The 19,908-nt window shown below is 38.2% G+C and overlaps 1 protein-coding gene across 1 annotated transcript in view; it reads right to left on the bottom strand.

The window, feature by feature from the left end:
* PTPRD (protein tyrosine phosphatase receptor type D) overlaps positions 1-19,908 on the bottom strand; it is a 322,903-nt gene that overhangs the window by 92,745 nt on the left and 210,250 nt on the right. Inside the window, exons 25-26 of the mRNA XM_065879889.1 lie at positions 16,582-16,623; positions 15,987-16,084 (exon numbers count right to left, since the gene is read on the bottom strand). Of these exons, the coding sequence (XP_065735961.1) occupies positions 15,987-16,084; positions 16,582-16,623 (140 nt within the window). The remainder of the gene's footprint in view (positions 1-15,986; positions 16,085-16,581; positions 16,624-19,908) is intronic.

Here is a 19,908-nt window from a genome sequence, read left to right as displayed (position 1 = left end):
ATACAGACTTTGAAGAATAGATTTTAGATGGCTCCTAGAACTCAAACTGGATTTCTAAATCCCTGAATTTATTGAATGTTAGAAAACCAAAAAAATCCCATCACTCCTCACATGGTGGTTATAACAAATATAGACATAGAGTATTCTGCCTATGCTCTCCTCTAAGAGTTTTATAGTATCTGGCCTTACGTTTAGGTCTTTAATCTATTTTGAGTTTATTTTTGTGTACAGTGTTAGGGAGTGTTCTAATTTCATTCTTTTACATGTAGCTGTCCAGTTTTCCCAGCACCACTTATTGAAGAGGCTGTCTTTTCTCCATTGTATATTCTTGCCTCCTTTATCAAAGATAAGGTGACCATATGTGCGGGGGTTTATCTCTGGTCTTTCTATTACTGTTCCATTGATCTATATTTCTGTTTTTGTGCCAGTACCATACTGTCTTGATTACTGTAGCTTTGTAGTATAGTCTGAAGTCCAGGAGCCTGATTCCTCCAGCTCTGCTTTTCCTTCTCAAGACTGCTTTGGCTATTGTGAAACGTTTTGTTCTAGTTCTGTGAAAAATGCCACTGGTAGTTTGATAGGGATGTAAATTGATACGGCCACTATGGAGAAGAGGATGGAGGTTCCTTAAACAAACTAAAAATAGAACTACCATATGACCCAGCAATCCCACTACTGGGCATATACCATGAGAAAACCATAATTCAAAAAGAGTCATGTACCGCAGTGTTCATTGCAGCTCTATTTACAAAAGCCAGGACATGGAAGCAACTAAGTGTCCATCGACAGATGAATGGATAAAGATGTGGCACACATATACAATGGAATATTACTCAGCCATAAAAAGAAACGAAATTGAGTTATTTGTAGTGAGGTGGATGGACCTAGAGTCTGTCATACAGAGTGAAGTAAGTCAGCAAGAGAAAAATACCGTATGCTAACACATATATGTGGAATCTAAAAAAAAAGTTCTGAAGAACCTAGGGGCAGGACAGGAATAAAGACACAGACATAGAGAATGGACTTGAGGACATGGGGAGGGGACGGGTAAGCTGGGACAAAGTGAGACAGTGGCATGGACATATATTCACTACCAAATGTAAAATAGATAGCTAGTGGGAAGCAGCCACATAGCACAGGGAGATCAACTCGGTGCTTTGGAACCACCTAGAGGGGTGGGATAGGGAGGGTGGGAGGGAGACGCAAGAGGGAGGAGATATGGGGATTTATGTATATGTATAGCTGATTCACTTTGTTATACAGCAGAAACTAACACAACATGGTAAAGCAATTATACTCCATTAAAGATTTTTTAAAAAAACAAAACAAAAATAGACAAAAATCCAAGTTCTATTACATTGGAGTAAAACTCATAGCTGCATGTTATTGGAATCCTGACAAAATCCAGTTATTGTAGCTATGGCCTAAAATTTGGCTAAAAAACTGAAGGAAACTTTACGCTCAAAATTCAAGGACAAGGATTATGTATTATTCATTTTTGTATCCCCTGAGCTTAGCAAAGTACCTGGTACATAGTAAGAACTCAGTAAATGTCTGTAGTATAAGATGAACTGAATATAAAGCTAGAAGAGGAAACAGACCTCTAAAGGAATGGGCATTCATGTGTTTAGAAATGTTTTTTAGAGGTAGCCAATATTTTTAGAATTTGTCTTCCATTGCTCTCAGGGATATTTGGAAGAAATGAGCAGCTTTGTTTCACAGAGTTCATTTGTTTATCCTCTGAGGAAAACTATAATCCTCGGTTTGTGGCATCACAATTGTTTGCTGTGGGAATGATTACAGATCAAAAACAAAAAGATTATATCCCTTTTCAAGAGCAAATGAGTAGCAAGAACAGATGAAGTCTTAAGAAAACAGACATGTTCTTTTTATGCAAATATGTTTATGATAAAACTATAGAGAGAGAAATACTGAAACTACTAGTCTTTGTGAAACTTGCTGGCAGATTTTTAGCTTTGAGGAAAGATGATTTCCCTGCCCAGAGTTGGCCTGGAGATATGAAAACTACAGATCATTTTTCTTTATAGACACAGAGAATAGGAAAAGTGAGTTCTGCAACCAGCATTCTTCTGCTGCTTTAGGTTATGCACAGGAATGAATGGCTTCCCTATCTGTGCAGAATCCCTGTCAGATAACCTTGATCTCCCGCACTGTCCTACTAATATATTGCCCAAGGGAGGTCCACCAAGGAAGCCAAAGGTTGATTCTCCACCTAGACAGAAGACCATTGCCCATGAGGTTGCTGCCCGTCTGTTCCCATAGGACCTATGCTGCAGTACAGTAATATTATAACCTAATGAAGCATCTCTATTCATGATTTGATAAATGATGTCCATCTTGATATTGTGTGACTATGCTTGGGAAAAGGGAGATGTGAAGAGCATACCGTGTTCCTAGTCATTTTTCACACTTATTCCTACATTCATTCCAGTAACATTCATCATGCTAGTCACGGGTAAATACACCAATATTACCTGCTAGTCACAGGGATACCCCAATAAACATGATACATCCCCTGCCCTGAAAAAGCTCGATTCTAGTGGAAAACACACCAGTAGAACAATAGAGACTGTGATCCCTTGCTATACCATGGATTCAAGCACAGCGAAGAGTCAATCAAACTTGCCACATACACAGTGCCAGCCACCTGTCTCACCATAATATTGGTCTTTTACTCAAGCTTTCCCCAGACTCTGACACTGGCATTTGCAAACAACTCCACAGAGCCAAGAGCTCCCTCTGTCAGGTGTTTAAACGTGTTGCAAACCAAAGAAGCATAAATCTTCATGAAAATGTAGGGGGAAAAAGCCTAGTGGTCTCCCTGATTCTTGATAATATATCCATTTAATATTCAAATATAAAGTATATCCAGTGAATTGTACACTTTAAAATGCTGTACTTTATAACACATGAATTCTATCTCAAAATAATGAAGAAAAATATACCAAATATATCACATAAATTTCCTTTTGGCCTAAAACCATCTTATTTCTTTCAATAAATAAAAGTCACCTCTTTTATCGCAAACCTTGATAGCTACCTAAATGTCTAGTTCTTTTCATAATTTGGGTTCTCATATAGACAGCAAAACTTCTTTGTTGTTTCAAGTTAACCTGACTTTAACATGTATTACTACAGTTTTATTTTGAGAATATTTCTATTTACTTACTAGTGTATTTTTATTTAGGGAGTCTACCAGAAAAACATCAGCTGTTATATGTAATGTTAGATGAGAAACTGGCTGAGTGACTTCAGCCATGTCTGTCTCTTAACCTCCAGGAAAATGTCATATCTTGAGTAAAACAACAGAGGTAGACTAGACGAGAAGATTTTGAAAATCCTCAAATATAATTCCCAGTGGAAACTTTATGACACTAGATTCAAACTTCTGAAACTTTCGGACAGTGTTCTGTTTTGTTTTTTAAGGTAATGGGAGACTCCTTGAGCTGTGACAGGAAGGATCAATATGGAAGGAATAGAAAAGAAACAAAAAGGGAAATCAATGCCCAGTTGCACAGCAACCTCCACCAACTCCAACGCTCAGGCAGAAACTTTTATTCTCCTCATGTCTCAACTGATGACAAGGAGGTCAATTAATTACCTTGGGGGGTAGGGGGGGGAAGGAGACCAAGTTCTTCTACCATCGCTAATGCAGTACCCTACCTGCTCTTAATACAAGGGAGGAAGCACTTCACTGTTCATTAACTATACTCATTACGGTTTCTCAATCACTTCAGCCATGCCCGCACTCCTGAGTTACAGAACACGGATAGAAGAGATTTGACCTTAGCCTGCAGGGTTGGCGTGGGGGCATGACCACAATGAGAAACAAAAAAACCAAAAGGGAAACCTGGCATCAGAACCTCCTCTATATAATATCTACTTTAAATCATGTTTTATAACAATCAGAGAAACAGAATTCTAGGGTTAGGGAGAATCATAAAAGGTCACTCTGCAATCATCGATCTGATGCCAAGCTTCTGCCTCATCAATCCAGCTCATTAACTTACAGGCCACTTGACATACTGTTCACTTTAGCAGAAACAAAAGTTGGAGCTAAAACAAACAAAACAGTAACAGTAAACCCTGAAGTGAATGGAAATACATATACGTAGGCAATGTGTTTGTACACTTTGCCGTCTTGAAATAGGGCAAACTTCTGATTGTGAAGTAACAGCTTCTATCTTTTTAATCATTCAGCTCCTATAAAAAATTAAATTGCAGGGGGCTTCCCTGGTGGCGCAGTGGTTGAGAGTCCGCCTGCCGATGCAGGGGACACAGGTTCTTGCCCCAGTCTGGGAAGATCGCACATGCCGCGGAGCGGCTGGGCCCGTGAGCCATGGCCGCTGAGCCTGTGCGTCCAGAGCCTGTGCTCCGCGACGGGAGAGGCCACAACAGTGAGAGGCCCGCGTACCGCAAAAAAAAAAAAAAAATTAAATTGCAGAAACTTAAAAGATTTTGCATATATGGAAGAATGTTTTAAAAATCTTAAGGGTAAATGTCACTTTACATCATTTTAACAGACTTATGAAACAATATACTGTAGTGAACAAGTTTTCCTTTCATCGTGGGTTCTATCTAAATGAAGCTGGAATTGAACTGGTGATAGACGAAGAAGAGAACATTTTGCTAGCATATTTCTTCACTTTTTTTTTTTAATCTTCAGGATTTAAGAAGTAAGTAGATTCTTCTGCAGTTTAAAATGTCAAGACAAGAAGCAATACCTACTATGTTCTCTGAGAGTTAAGACTGGGTCTTTCTTTATACCTTCCAATCCTTCAAACATTCATTTCTGCTCCCTCTCTTCACTTTATTTGCCTAGTGAACTGGTCAAGATTGGAAGACAAATGCAGTCACTATTATATGGGAAAAGTTACAGAGTCAAGTTCGTCAGTTGATGATTTCTAGTCCAACTTACTGGATATAGCATCCTCTGTTCAACAAGGTTCGAGTTGGAGTGCTAGCTCTGCGTTTTCAGGGATAAACGATAACTGTTCATCTTCAAACTTTCTAATTTTTTTTTTTTTCTAATTTTTAATAAAATAGAAATGAGAACACAAAGAGGAAGGCTGGTATGAGGTTTCTTATCCAAAGCAAACCAAGTCCTTTTTTGTTGTTGTTGTTCAAAGACTGTCCATGATATTGAAAAACAAAAATAATATAATTATACCAATCAGAAATATGGGCCAATGTGCCTTATATTGGATCAGAAAAAACAAGTAGTTTAATAGAAAGTGACATATAATTTGTTTCATTTTAAGACCATAATGAAAACTGTTGTGGAAGGAAATCAACCAGCAGAGGAAACTATTGTGGTCCATATATCACCCCGCCACCAAGCCATGTAGGTTCATTTCCAAGCTCTGCCACTTACTAGGTATGTGACAAGTTGGACAGGGTATTTAACTTTCCTGTAGTTCAGGTCAGTACCCTCTTCTGTAACATGGGACTACTAATAGCACCTATGTGGAAAGACTGAATGAGTTAATATATGTAATGTATTGTGAAGAGTGATGTAGTAACTGCTACACAAATGTTATTATCCTTGAAAGCACTTTTTAGACAGTGAAGCCCTGTAGAAAGGCTAGATAATATTATCATAATATTAAACTGTTGTGCAGCTTGCTACCACGGAAGACGGTATAAAGGAATATTCTGCAAAACTGGCAGCGGGGTGGGGGTTGGGGGACAGGAAGAGGGGGAGAGTGAGAGAGAGGAGGGAGGGGAGGGTGAAGAGAAGAGAAAAGAAAGAATGAACTAACTCAGGGATCTCCATGAGCTGGAGTTTGGACGACTGATAAATACCCACCATTAAGGAGACTTACGCAGCAACTGAGAAATAATGCAGTTCTCATTATGCTGTATACGTGAACTTGTCAGTTAAAAGCCAAATATTCCAATTGCCGCATCTGTGATGACTAAAAGACTAATGTTTCCCAAGGCGTTGCTAAATCCACAGGTTCATGTTCAGGTAATGTCTTAATGCTTTTATCACTCTCCAACATGGTGCTGTGCTCCACAACTGTTTTCCAAATAGAACGACAACCTGTTCAACCACAGTAGAAAAACCATGGCGAATAATAGTGCCACTACCATTTAGAGAAAGAAAGAAAGAGAGAGAAAAAGAGCGAGAAAGAGAGAGAGAGAAAGAAAGGACATCCCTTGCTCCAATCCTTTCCTGCAGCATTGTTAAAAGTCTACCCAAAAGCTATACTCAAAAAGTGATATAAACCCAGATGCACTTATTTTTTTCCCGGGGCGTTTGCAGCTTTAGGATCAGAGGCAGGAAATCATTCCCATGACTTGAGCATACTTTTGAGATCACCTGGTGCAGACACCTCAGCATGTTGGCATCCACCTCACCTCTCCGCAGCAGCACCCTGACATTGCAGTGACAGGTACCGAACACATCGGGGTCCCCCGAATAAGTCAGGCCTCTTCTCATGTCCATGACTCTGCATGTGCATCTCCCTCGGCCTGAGGTCTTCCTTTTCTAGCAAACTTCAGTGACTTTTCAACTTAGATGCTCTCGGGAAAGCCTCACCTCCGTACCTGCCCCTTCCTAAGCTCCCTTCTCCCAGCACCACCCACCATGTTTTATGATTACTGGTTCCTTTTCTGTTTTTCCTAGGAGACTATGGACTCATCCATGGCAAAGCTTATTTCTTGATCGTTTTTTATTTTGCAGTAATGTTTGTCATATAGACAAAGGCATTCAAACTGCTCCTTTTATAAAGAAGGAAACTGAGATGGGGGAGTTAAACAGCTTGTCTAGTGGCATTCAAATTCATGGCAGAGACAGGAGGACAGGTTCTACTCATCAGTGAAATTGAATCTTTCTGAATACTTAATGTGGATTTAATTTCCAGAAATTCCATTACGTATGAAATGCGAAAAGAACTTTGCAGACATCATAGCCATGCTCTGTCTTCATCTCCACTCACCTTCTCCTAATTGCTTTCATAGAGCTTCTTTTTGGCAGAAGAAGGGAATATTATAGCAGATAAAATGAGCAGTGAAACAAATTCAGTGCTATTAAGTGACTAATAGGTAGGTCGTGAGTATTAAAGTTCACAACATCGTGGGCCACTTCTGTTTACTTCATGCTTGCTTCGTAAAGAAGCATAAAGGCAAGAGGCCAGGTGCCTAACATATATTCATCTTCCTAACAACCTTATGAGTAGATACTAATATTCTAATCTTAAATAAGAGAGAGCCAAGGCCACCAGAGGTGCAGTAACTGGTTCAGGCTCAAGCGGCACAGCTACTAATTGGCAGAGTCAAAATATGAACATTGTTTTCCCTGACTTCAAAGCTCGCTCCCGCATCTGCTATTGTAACCCTCCAAGTGCACACTTATCACTCTGGCCCTAAAACCCCAACTTCATTTTAAAATCAAAACAAAACTCAAAAAGTGGTCTCTTTTTTAGTTCTTGCTATCGTCTCTTTGAAGTTGAAAGCTTGCTTTGGAACTAGAGACACTTCAGGATTGTTTCCTGAGAGCCTTGGGCTCCACATGGGAGCAGGTGGAAGGACAATTTGGACAACGTCCAGTGATGGTTAAGGGCCAATTATGGCGAACTTGTGTGAGAACAAGGATTGAGAAACAGAAAACTAAAGTTACATGAGATTCCCCCAAGATGCCGCTTTGCCTCCCAGAAGAAAAAATAAAAAGCTCAAGTATTAAAGATACGGAGTTTAACCTTGGCAAGGAAAATGTTTGAGGTTTTTAAAAAGTGGGTCTAAGAACATTAAAGAAGCCCAAATAAAAATAAGCTTTGAAACTTGAGAATTTGATTGCAGTTTGAGTTCTCACAGCTACAGAAGTGCAGAAAGAATAAAAGACTATAAACACACACACACCCTGGTTTTGGATGTAACATTACTTCTCAGGTGAGCTGCTGTGTCTTTGTGTGCTGCTAGATTTGTTTACAAGATGCAGAATGGCAGCCAGCCGGGAATGGACTCTCTGTGCCTTTATATCTTACTTGATGAGGCCGGCCTTAGCTACGAACAAAGAAAGCATCTTCTCAGACTGCCAGCTGGCAGGCCCATCTTTACTCTAAAAACCGTACTGGGAGTTTAATCAGTAGGTACATTTGAGTTAAATCTGAGGGGTCTGCATTAAAATGCATTCACTTCTGTACTGTCCAAAGATAATGACAGTCTATTTTCTGAGAGAAACAGGTCTGAAAATAAGGCTTCAGCTGCTGATAAATCAGGTGGGGATGAGAAGAGCAGCTCTTTTTACAGAAAGACACTGTTCTGTTCACTCCTGTTGCTCCTACTAGCAATTTTGAGCACAACAAAGAGTTTCCATGAACTGTAAACTTACTTAGAAACCAATCCAGACACACACTTTGGTTAATCACCTGCTGAAGGCCCAGCGGTGAGCTTGTTGCCATGTGGCCAACAGCATCCAGAGAGGCATAACATCTGACCAGGAGAAGCTTCTATTCAAACACAGGAAATGAGTAGAATAAAAGAGAAGGCAACCTAAGTGCTAATTGTGCTGGTTTAAACTAGCAAGTTTTCTTTTTTTCTTCTTTGACTTTTTGTTGTTGTTGTTTAACTGAGTTCAGCAAAGCCCTGGGGGTCTGACCAATGACAGGGATGGGAAGAGGCCAGGGTTTCATTGATTCAAAGACATTTATTTTGTTCACATTTTCACGTCTCTGAAATGAATGTGCATCTTAAAATTGATGGCATTTATTTGAGGAAATAGTACCTACTCAGACTACTGAGCACTTGTATCAGGGACTCTGCTGAACATTTCATATGTATTAATTTATTTTTAGTTACCTATGAGGTAGGTACTATGATTACTTCCATTTTAGAGATAAAGTAAACTACAGAGAGGTTCAGTTATTTGCTTAAGGTCACACAGCTTGAGTCAAACAGCCTGACTCAAAGGCCTGTGTTCTTAGCCACTGTGCCATACTACCCGCACTGTTAGCTCAGTGAGTACAAGGCCCTGAGTGGCATGCAGAGGGGTTTGGGCCCAATCTGAAGCAGGCCAACTGCTAGGTTCTTAAGAAAGTAGATAATGACTCCCCTACTCTCACCCCCATTGTTACAGTATCAGGATGTTCCACTTTGGAATAGTAAATTTTGCCATTCGTCCCCCCTGAAGGAAGGACGTTTAACTTGGTTGATCTAACCCAGGTATGAAAAGGTTGTTACTACTTTTTATTTCATAAAATCATTTTTTCTTCTATTACACAAGCCACCATAATTTGTTCAAAACTAAAAAAAAAAAAAATCTCTTGTGGCTCATGTGTCAAAAAATATTTACAAATGGAGGCTTTTCCCTGGTCAATTCCACTCATCAACTCCGCATAAAAGATGAAAATAGATCTGTGTCAGCCACCACTTTCTTACTTCAGAAAGACAGAGGAGCCACTTAGAAGAACACTTCAGTGCATTGAAAGGTAGCCAAAAAGTCAGAGGGGTGTGCGTGTGTGTGTGTGTGTGTGTGTTTGGTTTCTTGTTTGCATCTCTGTGAGGCTCTAATGCATGTCCATTGTCATGGGTTTACACATAAATTATAAATTAGTTGAGAGCAGATATGACAAGTAATTTTGCCTTATGAATGCTTGGAGGTTTATAAAACATGAGCAACGAAGGCTTTCTGCCTATGAATGCACCCTGGCACACATACGTGGTCTGATACATCGAGAGCCTTTTTCTAGGGAAAACAGAAACGTTTTCTTTTGTGGTCATTGCTTTGATGACAGACAATTTGTCCCTCTGTAGAGAAATGTAACGTTTACCACTGGAAATGAAGAAACTGTCTATGGAGAAAAGAAATGTGTCCTTAGCATGTCATAGAAAAACTACTGGTTTTCCCAGTGAAAATCATGCAACGCAAATTGGTTACTATGACATTTTCACAAAAAATTTTAGAATAAGTATTTATCTAGTTGAAGACTTAGGTTTCCTGACTCTATAATCAACACGTAGTAAGTAACAAACAGTAAAATATTTTGGTGTCTAGAGCAGGTGAGTTAAGGTACAGTGTTCTTCTAAGAACAAGAAGGCGTGAATTTGTGGCTTGGTTCAGCCTCATACTAGGTGTGTGAACCTGAGCAGGTCGCTCCTTTCTCAATCTCTTCTTGTTCCCTACCTCTAAGATGAGAAGGTTAAACTACATGATCTCTGAGGTCTGTTCCAGCTCTAAACATTTAAAAATAGGATCGAAGCACTGTTTTTTAATGTCTCTATGTATCTTAGCACTGTCTTGATACATGTCATTATTCATGAGGAAGTAATATATCTTTTTCCTTTACCTGTCTCACCAGTAATGTGAAGGTTTTAGCTTATTAGACAAAGGTGCCACATACATGCTGTCATTAAAATGGAAAGACAGGGCACTGTTATCTGGAATGTTTCAGATAAGAGGCTCAGTATTGACCGACCGTACAGACTGGCGATGTGAGTGTTGCCATGAGTACAGGAGGAAACTCTCAGCACACTAGGATGCTAAATGTTGGAGACACACGGGGGCTGAGATTAAAGATAACAGACTTCCCACAGATGGCAGCAAAGACACTGGGACCCGACTTTGTGGTGGGAACAAAATAGGTCAAAGGTATCCTTCTGATAGGCCTCTGTGAACCACAGCTTCTCGCCCTTCTCCGATTGCAACAAAAAAACTGATCTTCAGAGTAGTTGAGTTTTATTTTATTTTATTTATTTAACTGAAGTATAGTTGATTTACAATGTTGTGTTTTCCTGGTGTACGGCAAAGAATATATATATTCTTTTTCAGATTCCTTTCCATTATAGTTTATTACCAGATACCGGATATAGTAGTAGTTTAAAAAAAAATATATATATATATATGTGTGTGTGTATATATATATATGTTTAAGATAATACCACTAAAAAGAGCTAGTGATGACAGATTTGAAACTAGATGTTTGATAACTATTCATGTCTGTCTAACTGCCATGGCAGGATGGATTGTGGTCCAAAAAGTAATTTGTAAGTCAGCTGTTAGGAAGCTGGAAGAAAATTTGCTGTTGTAACTATGTTTAAAAGGGGGATTATTTTCTCAACGTAGAAAATAAAGGTATAAAATCTATAATGTACCTGAAGTACATTGTCCACCTGACAAAATGCTTCTTACTCCTGTTCTTCCGAGTTATACTCTCAGTACTACCTTTTCTTCAGTACCTTTACTGAATCCCAACAGCATTGCCTTAGTACTTAGGATTAGCTTCTAGATGGTCTTCTTAGTATTTTTGGGGGGTGGGGCACAGGGTATATATCTAAGTTTGCCTTCTAGACATCCTGGAAATAAAGGTTTCTTATAAGTTTTACATTCCTCTCAGCACTTAGCGTGGTGCTTTTCCACGGCAGTATGGTGGGTAATTATTGGTTCCTCCTCCAGCTCAGAAATAACTTTGCTCTCTTCAGTCCAAGGAAGGAACCAGATATATAGGGATGGGTTGTTAGCGGCTATGTCCTAATGTGTGTCTTCACAACCCCATGAGTCAACTGAAGTTTAGAGTTTGTTCTCTGGCATTTGGAATTTGACTGACAAGAAGAACTGTCTCTTTCTTTAGGGGGACTCTATGTAAAAGAAAATATGATCAAAGGATATATTTTCTGTACGTGGGTGGGAGAAACAGAAGAAGCTGGCCTGTACAGGGGAAAGAATAGAGCAGCCCAGAGAAAAACACAAAGATGAGCGTTTCAGAGAGGGTGTTGGAAAATCTCTACAGTCCTCCAGTTTCAGATAGCAGTTCTTTTTTAAATTTTTAAATTTTTTTCTTGAAGTATAGTTGGTTTACAATGTTGTGTTAGTTTCTGGTGTACAGCAAAGTGATTCAGTTCCCTCTCTCTCTCTCTCTATTCTTTTTATAGATTTGTTTCCAATATAGATTATTAAAAGATATTTGAATATAGTTCCCTGTGCTATACAGTAGGACCTTGTTGTTTATCTATTTTATTTATAGTAGTGTGTATCTGTCAATCCTAAGCTTCTGATTTAGGCCCCCCTCCTTCCCCTTCGGTAAGCATAAGTTTTCTATGTTTGTTTCTGTTCTGTAAGTAAATTCATTTGTAACATTTTTCAGATTCCACATATAAGTGATATCAAATGATATTTGTATTTCTCTGTCTCACTTACTTTAGATAACAGTTCTTGAAGCATACCTTCATGGGTAGCCTTTGGCTCTATATAAATAAATAAATAAATTTATAATAGATAAAACAAACGACCCTTTATTTTCCATGAAGCAAACTCTAGGGGCTGTGGTTACTTATAGCCAATCTGATATAAATAGGATTCATGTATATGATGTTGATAATGATAATGCTGACTGCGATGCCTGTCAAACGAATCTCATACACAGATATATTTGCCATCTTAGGAAATGGTGAAATGAAGATCAGAGGGTCATATGTGTGTGTGTGTGTGTGTGTGTGTGTGTGTGTGTGTGATTGGAGGGTGACACACACACACAATATTATTCAACCTTAAAGAAAATTCAGCCATTTGTAACAACATGGATGGACTTTGAGGGCATGGGCATCATGCTAAATGCAAGAAGCCAGATAGACAAATACTGTATGACCTCACTTACGTGGAATCTGAAAAAAAAAAAAAAAATGTTTTAGACATAGAGAACAGATTGGTGGTTGCCAGAGGCATAGGGTGGAGGATGGCAGAAATGAGTGAAGGTGGTCAAAAGGTTCCATTTTACAATTGACCCTTGAGCAATGCAGGAGTTAATACATGTACAATTTGTAGTTGGCATTTACTATTGAAAAATATCCATGTATAAGTGGACTCGTGCAGTTCAAATCCATGTTGTTCAAGGGTTAACTGTATAAGATAAGTCCTGGGGATGTAATATACAACATGGTGACTATGGTTAACAATATTAGAAAGTTGCTAAGAGTAGATCTTAAGAGGTCTTATCACAAGAAAAAAAATTTGTAGCTATATGAGGTGATAGATTGTAACTAAATTTATTGTGGTAATCATTTTGCAATATACACATATATCAAATCATTATATCATATGACTTAAACTAATACAATGTTAAATTTCAATTATGTCTCAATAAAACTGGGGAAAAAGAAATAAAATGGGCATTTCTAATTGCCATGGCTGAACTACTGAACCAGCATTTCTGAAGTTCGGACCAGGAATTTGGATTTTAATTAGGCTTCCAAATGATCCATATATAGGCATTGGCTAAGAGTTTATTTGGCAAGACCTACAGAACTATTATGAATCAGTCTAAACATTCACCGGCCTGATGTACTGACTTTGACAGTGATACCACATTTAAGGAGGACTTTGTTCCCTGCATTCTAGATGCCATCCTCAAATTCTGGACTTAAATTCTAGTAGGACTGGGCAGTCGCACTGCAGAAAATAAAAGCCTAAAGTAATTGTAAAGACCTTCAGGATGCAGTTATACTAATTTCTCAGGTTCCTTCTTCCAGCTGTGATTGAATCCGATGTCTGAGACCAATTTTCTTTACAGTAAAGGAAGTCTCTCACATGATCTAATAATACTGTGCTATAATTTAAACTTACTTCCTCCTATCCTGACCTCAGGATCAGTGCAAACAGGTTTCATGCCTTGAACTTCTGCTTTAGTCTTAGAATCAGAGTAAGAAATTTAGCTTTACCCATCTTGAGAGGTCTGAGTAAACATTAATCCATAGTGATTATGCCAAAATAATTACATGTTTGAAAATAATGACTTGTGTTTGTTTTCTCCATTTTCTTCACTGAAAAATCTATTCAAATTTATATGGAGATAATATGCAAAAAAAAAATTTTTTTTTTCAGTGTGTTGCTTATGGCCGAAAATATTATGTAGAGGTCTTTATCATATTATCACAGATGAATACATCACTTAAATATCCCCTTCATGGCTGTTAAGGCACCATAGAGTCAATTCATGCCCAGGGAGCTTTAATCACAGATCATCGTTGTGATAAATGGTAGTCAGTGTGGGCTATCATGTCGACGGCTACTGGGGGAGTTCTTAATGAGAATGCTGCCAGCATGCAGTTCGTAACTACTTTCAAGGAGCACTTCTAATCTAATGGCTAAATGAGTATCATTAGAGTGTCTTTACATGTAGCATTTCTGGAGAAATTCCATATTTAAAGGAGGCCAGTTATTGTAGTCAACGCATACAACTGAGATTGCTTGAATGATGCAAATACTGTCAATGGTATTGACAATTAATAGCTTATTAACAGGTTGAGCTATCAAGTTTTATTTTTTTTTGGTGACCCATCATATCACACATAGCGAAACACTAAGCATAAGAATAACAACACTCACGATAACAATAAAGAGGAGGTTGGAGGAGGGAAAGATTCTGGTTGGTGAAAACTAACACACTCAACTAAGAGTTTTTATGTTGCCCCAAATGGCATTCATCACATGCCTTGTTTTCTTTTTAAAACCCAAATTTCAGCCTCAAGCCTCAAACCAGAAACTCTTTTAAAGAATACTGCATAATTTAAAAGGAGTCTTTATGACTAAGAGGAAGAACAGGAAAGAAATAAGCAGCAGCCCATTTAGAAAATAAAGACAATTCACAATCCAATGTGTTTCCTAAAATTGAAAACGTTCTCCTAAATGCTTAGAACAGAATACAGGAAAATGTAACTCAGCCAATGAGCAAACAAACAAAATCTCCTTTGCGTTTTATCAAATATTTGACAAAGATGCTGGAGTGTGTAAATTGCATAAAAGGTTTCCAGCTCTTGAAGGTGAAGAAGGTACACGGGGCTACAGATAGGTTTTGCTTAGCCAGCACAATAATTTAAATAATCAAAATTTGAAATGTTTAAAGACTTTAGAAAGTCCATGCAAATATCCAGACTGCCGCAGGCACCACTGCACCACGTTCTCTTACATGGAGCTTCTTCACATAGTTGATATCCCTCTAGCCACTTGAGGTTAGGGCTCCTCTTACGGTTTTCTAACCGAATATGACAGGGCAAAATGTTAGAGCTGCTAGGGACTGAGAGGTACCCAGTCCATCAGCCTCATCTCAGGTTGATAAAACAGAAACCAAGGGATGTAACAAGGATGTGTTTTAAGACTCCCGTTAAGTAAATCAGAAACTCTTTATGGTAGAATTTGAACTGTTCCAAACAGTTTTGTTATTTGGCACAATTAGAAGACTTTAGTTGGACATGTTAATCTTACGCTAAGTTAAACTTGATCTAAAAGATAAATGATCATTTAGTTATGAATAATCCATGGACTGGTTTCACTATGGGTCCCGGTTTCTGGGAAATACCATAAATATCCAGTTTTACGACTTTCTGCTTGATAAACGCCACAATATCCAAATACCCAGACATATACAACAATTTTTTATTCATTTTCATCAAGGATTCACACAAAACCTTTAAGCATTCTGAAAATTTAAGATACCATTAAGTTCACCATTGCTTCAAAATCAGGCAGCTTTCTGCAAACATATTACTATCTTAATATTAGCCCTAATATTATTTAGACTGAATGGTAAAATCATGTGTATGTACTTAATAATTACAGTTTTCAGGCCATGTAAAACTGAAAAAGTGTACTGGGAAATCTGCTTATTCCATGTAATTTCTTTTTCAGTGAGCCTTCTGACCGTAAATCAGTGTATTTGGCACCCCTTTAGTATACTGGGAAGCTTATACATTCAGTATAGTCTATGAACTTGAAATCAGCGAAGATAAATCAACCTCATTAAGTAACACCAAACGCATATAAATAATTCAACACCTTTCAGAGTACAACTACTACATTAGTTGTACAGATACTTTTAAGTTGGCTATTTGTTATAAACTTTTATATCAGATGCTGAGTCATATTTAAAGGAAAAAGAACTGATGAAGTTCTTTTTCATCAAAAAGAACAAAGGTCAAAAAGAAGAGGGGGGCAATTCTTGAAAATACTGTCAAGTATAAACACACTTAATTACCTCATATTCCTGGGAGAACTTCAAGTTGTCATTTGCTTTTAACCTTTCAATGTGATCTGCGAGTTCCAAGATAGGTATTGGAGGATGGCTAGCCATACCTATTAAAAGGAAAGAATAAAGACATTTGAAAACGAATGAAGCTAACTATTCCAAAATATAGAGAATACTATAGTTAGAAATGGCCTGAAAATATGTGAGTAGTAAAGATGTTTAATGTGAGGAAGCAGGCAGATAGTTTGGTTACTCAAAGCAGGACATGCTCTGGAAGGATGAATTTTGTAGCCAAATGAAAAGCTACCAAGCATAATCCCCAAACTAACACTCCTAGTGTGAAAGAAAGCGTTATTGTGCTATGAATCAATGCAGTTAGCTCGTGGAGAAAACTGACAGTCAGGCTTGATGTCAACTTCTGCTTTGAGTAATGACTGTTATGTCATTTCAAACTCCTTCTCCTGCACTGTGTGAAATGGAAACTGTGTGGAATTAAATGGTGTAAAGTGAACTAAGAAAACATACTGAGAAAGCCCTAAAAGGAAAAGCGTAATAGCTTGATAGGAAACATAAAGTGACTTATGCGTAATCAAGGAAAACTAACTTGAAGAATGAAGGTTACCAGGGTAACCGGAATCATCTGAACCTGCAAAGGAAATGATGGTGTAAATAAAATAAAACAGAATGAAGTTGTTAAAAAAAAAAATGAAATGGATAGTCTGATATACTTTTTAAAAGGACTAATAAAAATGCTGCAGGTTTTTACAGGATCCACTATACACTGTGACTAGATTAAGATCGCTTTAATATTTCACAAACCTGTAGGTGACTGACATTCACATGCATACATGGACACAAAGAAGGACATGCACCACAGCTCACAGACAATAACCACTGATGACAAAATCAGACACCAAACTGAGTTTCAAAAATGTTTTCACTCGTAGCAGATTGTAGAGATTGGGTTGCAGCCTTCTCCTGGACATTTATTGATGGCCACACTGACAGCTTTGTGGTATTTTGCCCCAAGCCCCCGTTATTTAACCCCCAGCAAACCTACAATCCACTTCAGGTGTAAACATCTTTGTCCACTAATGGGAAATGAATGCAGGAAAGGGAGCAAATGGTGAAAGGATGAAGAGGAAAAAGAAGGTAGAAAAAGAAAGAAAGCAGTGACAGTGGGTGACACATCTTAGTTCAGTCTGCCAGCTGAAGGTATGTTAGATTCATAGATTCTGGTAAAAATAATCCACCAATTTTGGTGATTCCTGTGCTGTACAATGGTTTCTCACTTTTCATGTGATTTACATGTTACTTCTTCTGATTAATTTTTCAAGAGCACCATGAGAGAGCACTGCTGACTCATGTCTTAAAGATGCAGATTCCAGCTGACTAGAAAAACGTGAACTAGCATGCCCCCAGGGAAGCCTCTGACGTAGAAAAGGAATGAGGGAGGGGCTCAAACTGGAAGCCATGTTGACACTCTGCCGTCCCTGGGACTCTTTGGAGGGTGTCAGGCTGTGGTATGGTGACCACTAAGTCAACACAATGTGTAATTACTTTATGGGTATTTTAGATATTGTGCTGTTATTGAAAGCCACCCAGTGAGTTCCTTTGTCTCAAATGCTGAATTATCAATGGTTTGGTAAGTCAGGTAAAAAACTATTTTGCTTCTTCCAATCATTTTAGCACTGTGCTGTGATAGGTGGTATTTTAGTGTTCATGGCTATGAAAGTCTGTTTTCAGTCAGCTAAAATCTTAATGGAAGATCCAATGAAAATGAGTCGCCTTGGAAGTAGAAACTCTTTGTTGCTGATAGAATTATGCATTTGGACATAAATGTTGGAACCCATTTCTGAAACTTTTCCCTATAGATGGTAGAATTGAACTCATTTACGTGTTGTGGAAGGAGAGGGTGGGTGACGGTGGTCTGATAATTAAAGTGATCTTATCCAGATGAGGCGCCCCCAATGACAAGAGTGGAAATGCAAAGGCACAAGAGACTCTAGGTTTATCTGGAAATGGAATGATGTGGACATCCATTACAGTGCTTTAACAGAGAAAATAATAGAGACAAAGATGTTTAGACCTTTTCGAGCGAATCGTGGGAGAGAGTTATTATCATATATGGACTGAGTGGTGGTTTGGCTAGAGAGGGAGGACACAGAGCCAATCAGGGAGGCGTAGGGGACTGAATTACTGCTCAAAGCTGCAAAAAGTAAAGCCAGTTGGAGATGGGAAAAGTATTAGTATAACAGCAGTAGAAGACCGTCATAATCAACCAAAGACGCGATCAGAATATTTACTTCTGGCATGCACTGGCACATGGTCTGGAAGTATTACTTTGGAAGCTAATTACAGAGAAATCCAAGGAAACCTGCACTGATCCATTACATTCTAATTCAGGATATGTATATATCACATGCAACGATATCCTGGCGTTCAAGAATCATTATGTAAGACTTGACAGTATCGCACTGACGTTCTAGGACAAGTAATAATGGCAGAATGGATGTTTCAGAGAAAGGGGAGGAAAGCTTTGTGGGAATCTGATGGTTCAGGAGAAGAAATCATGGACTAGTATACTGAATATGAGTTCTACTTCTGCGTCTGCCATCTACTAACAGGGACAAACTTCTTGTTATCAAGCACGTCAGTTTCTTCTTCTGTGGAATAAAAATGTGGGGCTAGATAAATTCTGGAGTCACTTCTTTATAACTCATTTCTTCCTCAAGTAGATAGGATGTCTGAGCAGAGAAGGGTCTTGTGGATGTAGTTCATATGTAAAGGTTCTAAAAGTAACTATCTTTTCTTTGAGGGGTGGGGAGCATTTACATTCTACAAAACAGAAAATATATGCAGTTGAATTGTCAACTTTTTGAATTCAGTTTAATACAGTTTTCTTTAGCTAACCAAATTATGATCTTACATTATGTATTCAAAACGAATAACTGTCAACATAAAAATTATGCTGAGGAATAAACGTGGGGTGAAACTCCTCCAACATGAAACTCTTATTTATTTACTTATTCCTTTTCATTATTTTATTTTATTTTTTATTGAAGTGTAGTTGATTTACAGTGTTCTGTTAGTTTCTGGTATATAGCGAAATGATTCAGTTATACATACACATATTCTTTTTCATGTTATTTTCCATTATGGTTTATTACAAGATATTGACTGTAATTCCCTGGGCTATACAGTAGAACCTTGTTGTTTATTTATTTTATATATAGCCATTTGTGTCTGCTAATCCCAAACTCCTAATTTACCCCTCCCCCCATCTTTTCCCCTTTGGTAAACCTAAGTTTGTTTTCTATGTCTATGAGTCTATTTCTCTTTTGTAAAGAAGTTAATTTTAGATTCCACATGTAAGTGATATGTAAGGGATATGATAGTTGTCTTGCTCTGACTTACTTCACTTAGTATGATAATCTCTAGGTCCATCCATGTTGCTGCAAATGGCATTATTTCATTCTTTTTTATGGCTGAGTAGTATTCTGTTGTATATATATACAACATTTTCTTTATCCATTCATCTTCTGATGGACATTTAGATTGCTTCCATGTCTTGGCTATTGTAAATAGTGCTGCAGTGAACACTGGGGTGCATGTGTCTTTTCAAATTAGAGTTTCCTCAGGGTATATGCCCAGGAGTGGCATTCCTGGATCATAGGGTAACTCTATTTTTAGTTTTTTCTTTAAGGAACCTCTGTACTCTTATCCATAGTGGCCGCACCAATTTACATTCCCACCAACAGTGTGGGAGGATTCCCTTTTCTCCACATCTTCTCCAGCATTTATTATTTAACACGAAACTCTAGGTCGTATCAGAAAATAATCACCAAGGGTCTGTTGCAAAAGAGTGTTATACAATTCTCCCCAAACTTCTCCATTGTCCAACGTGGAAAAAAAAAATTTACAGGATATA

Source organism: Phocoena phocoena, chromosome 6 (genome assembly GCF_963924675.1).
Source record: "Phocoena phocoena chromosome 6, mPhoPho1.1, whole genome shotgun sequence".
NCBI classification, from domain to species: Eukaryota; Metazoa; Chordata; class Mammalia; order Artiodactyla; family Phocoenidae; genus Phocoena; species Phocoena phocoena.
The sequence above is the reverse complement of the archived record's forward strand: the minus strand, read 5'-3'. Positions and strand labels throughout refer to the sequence as shown.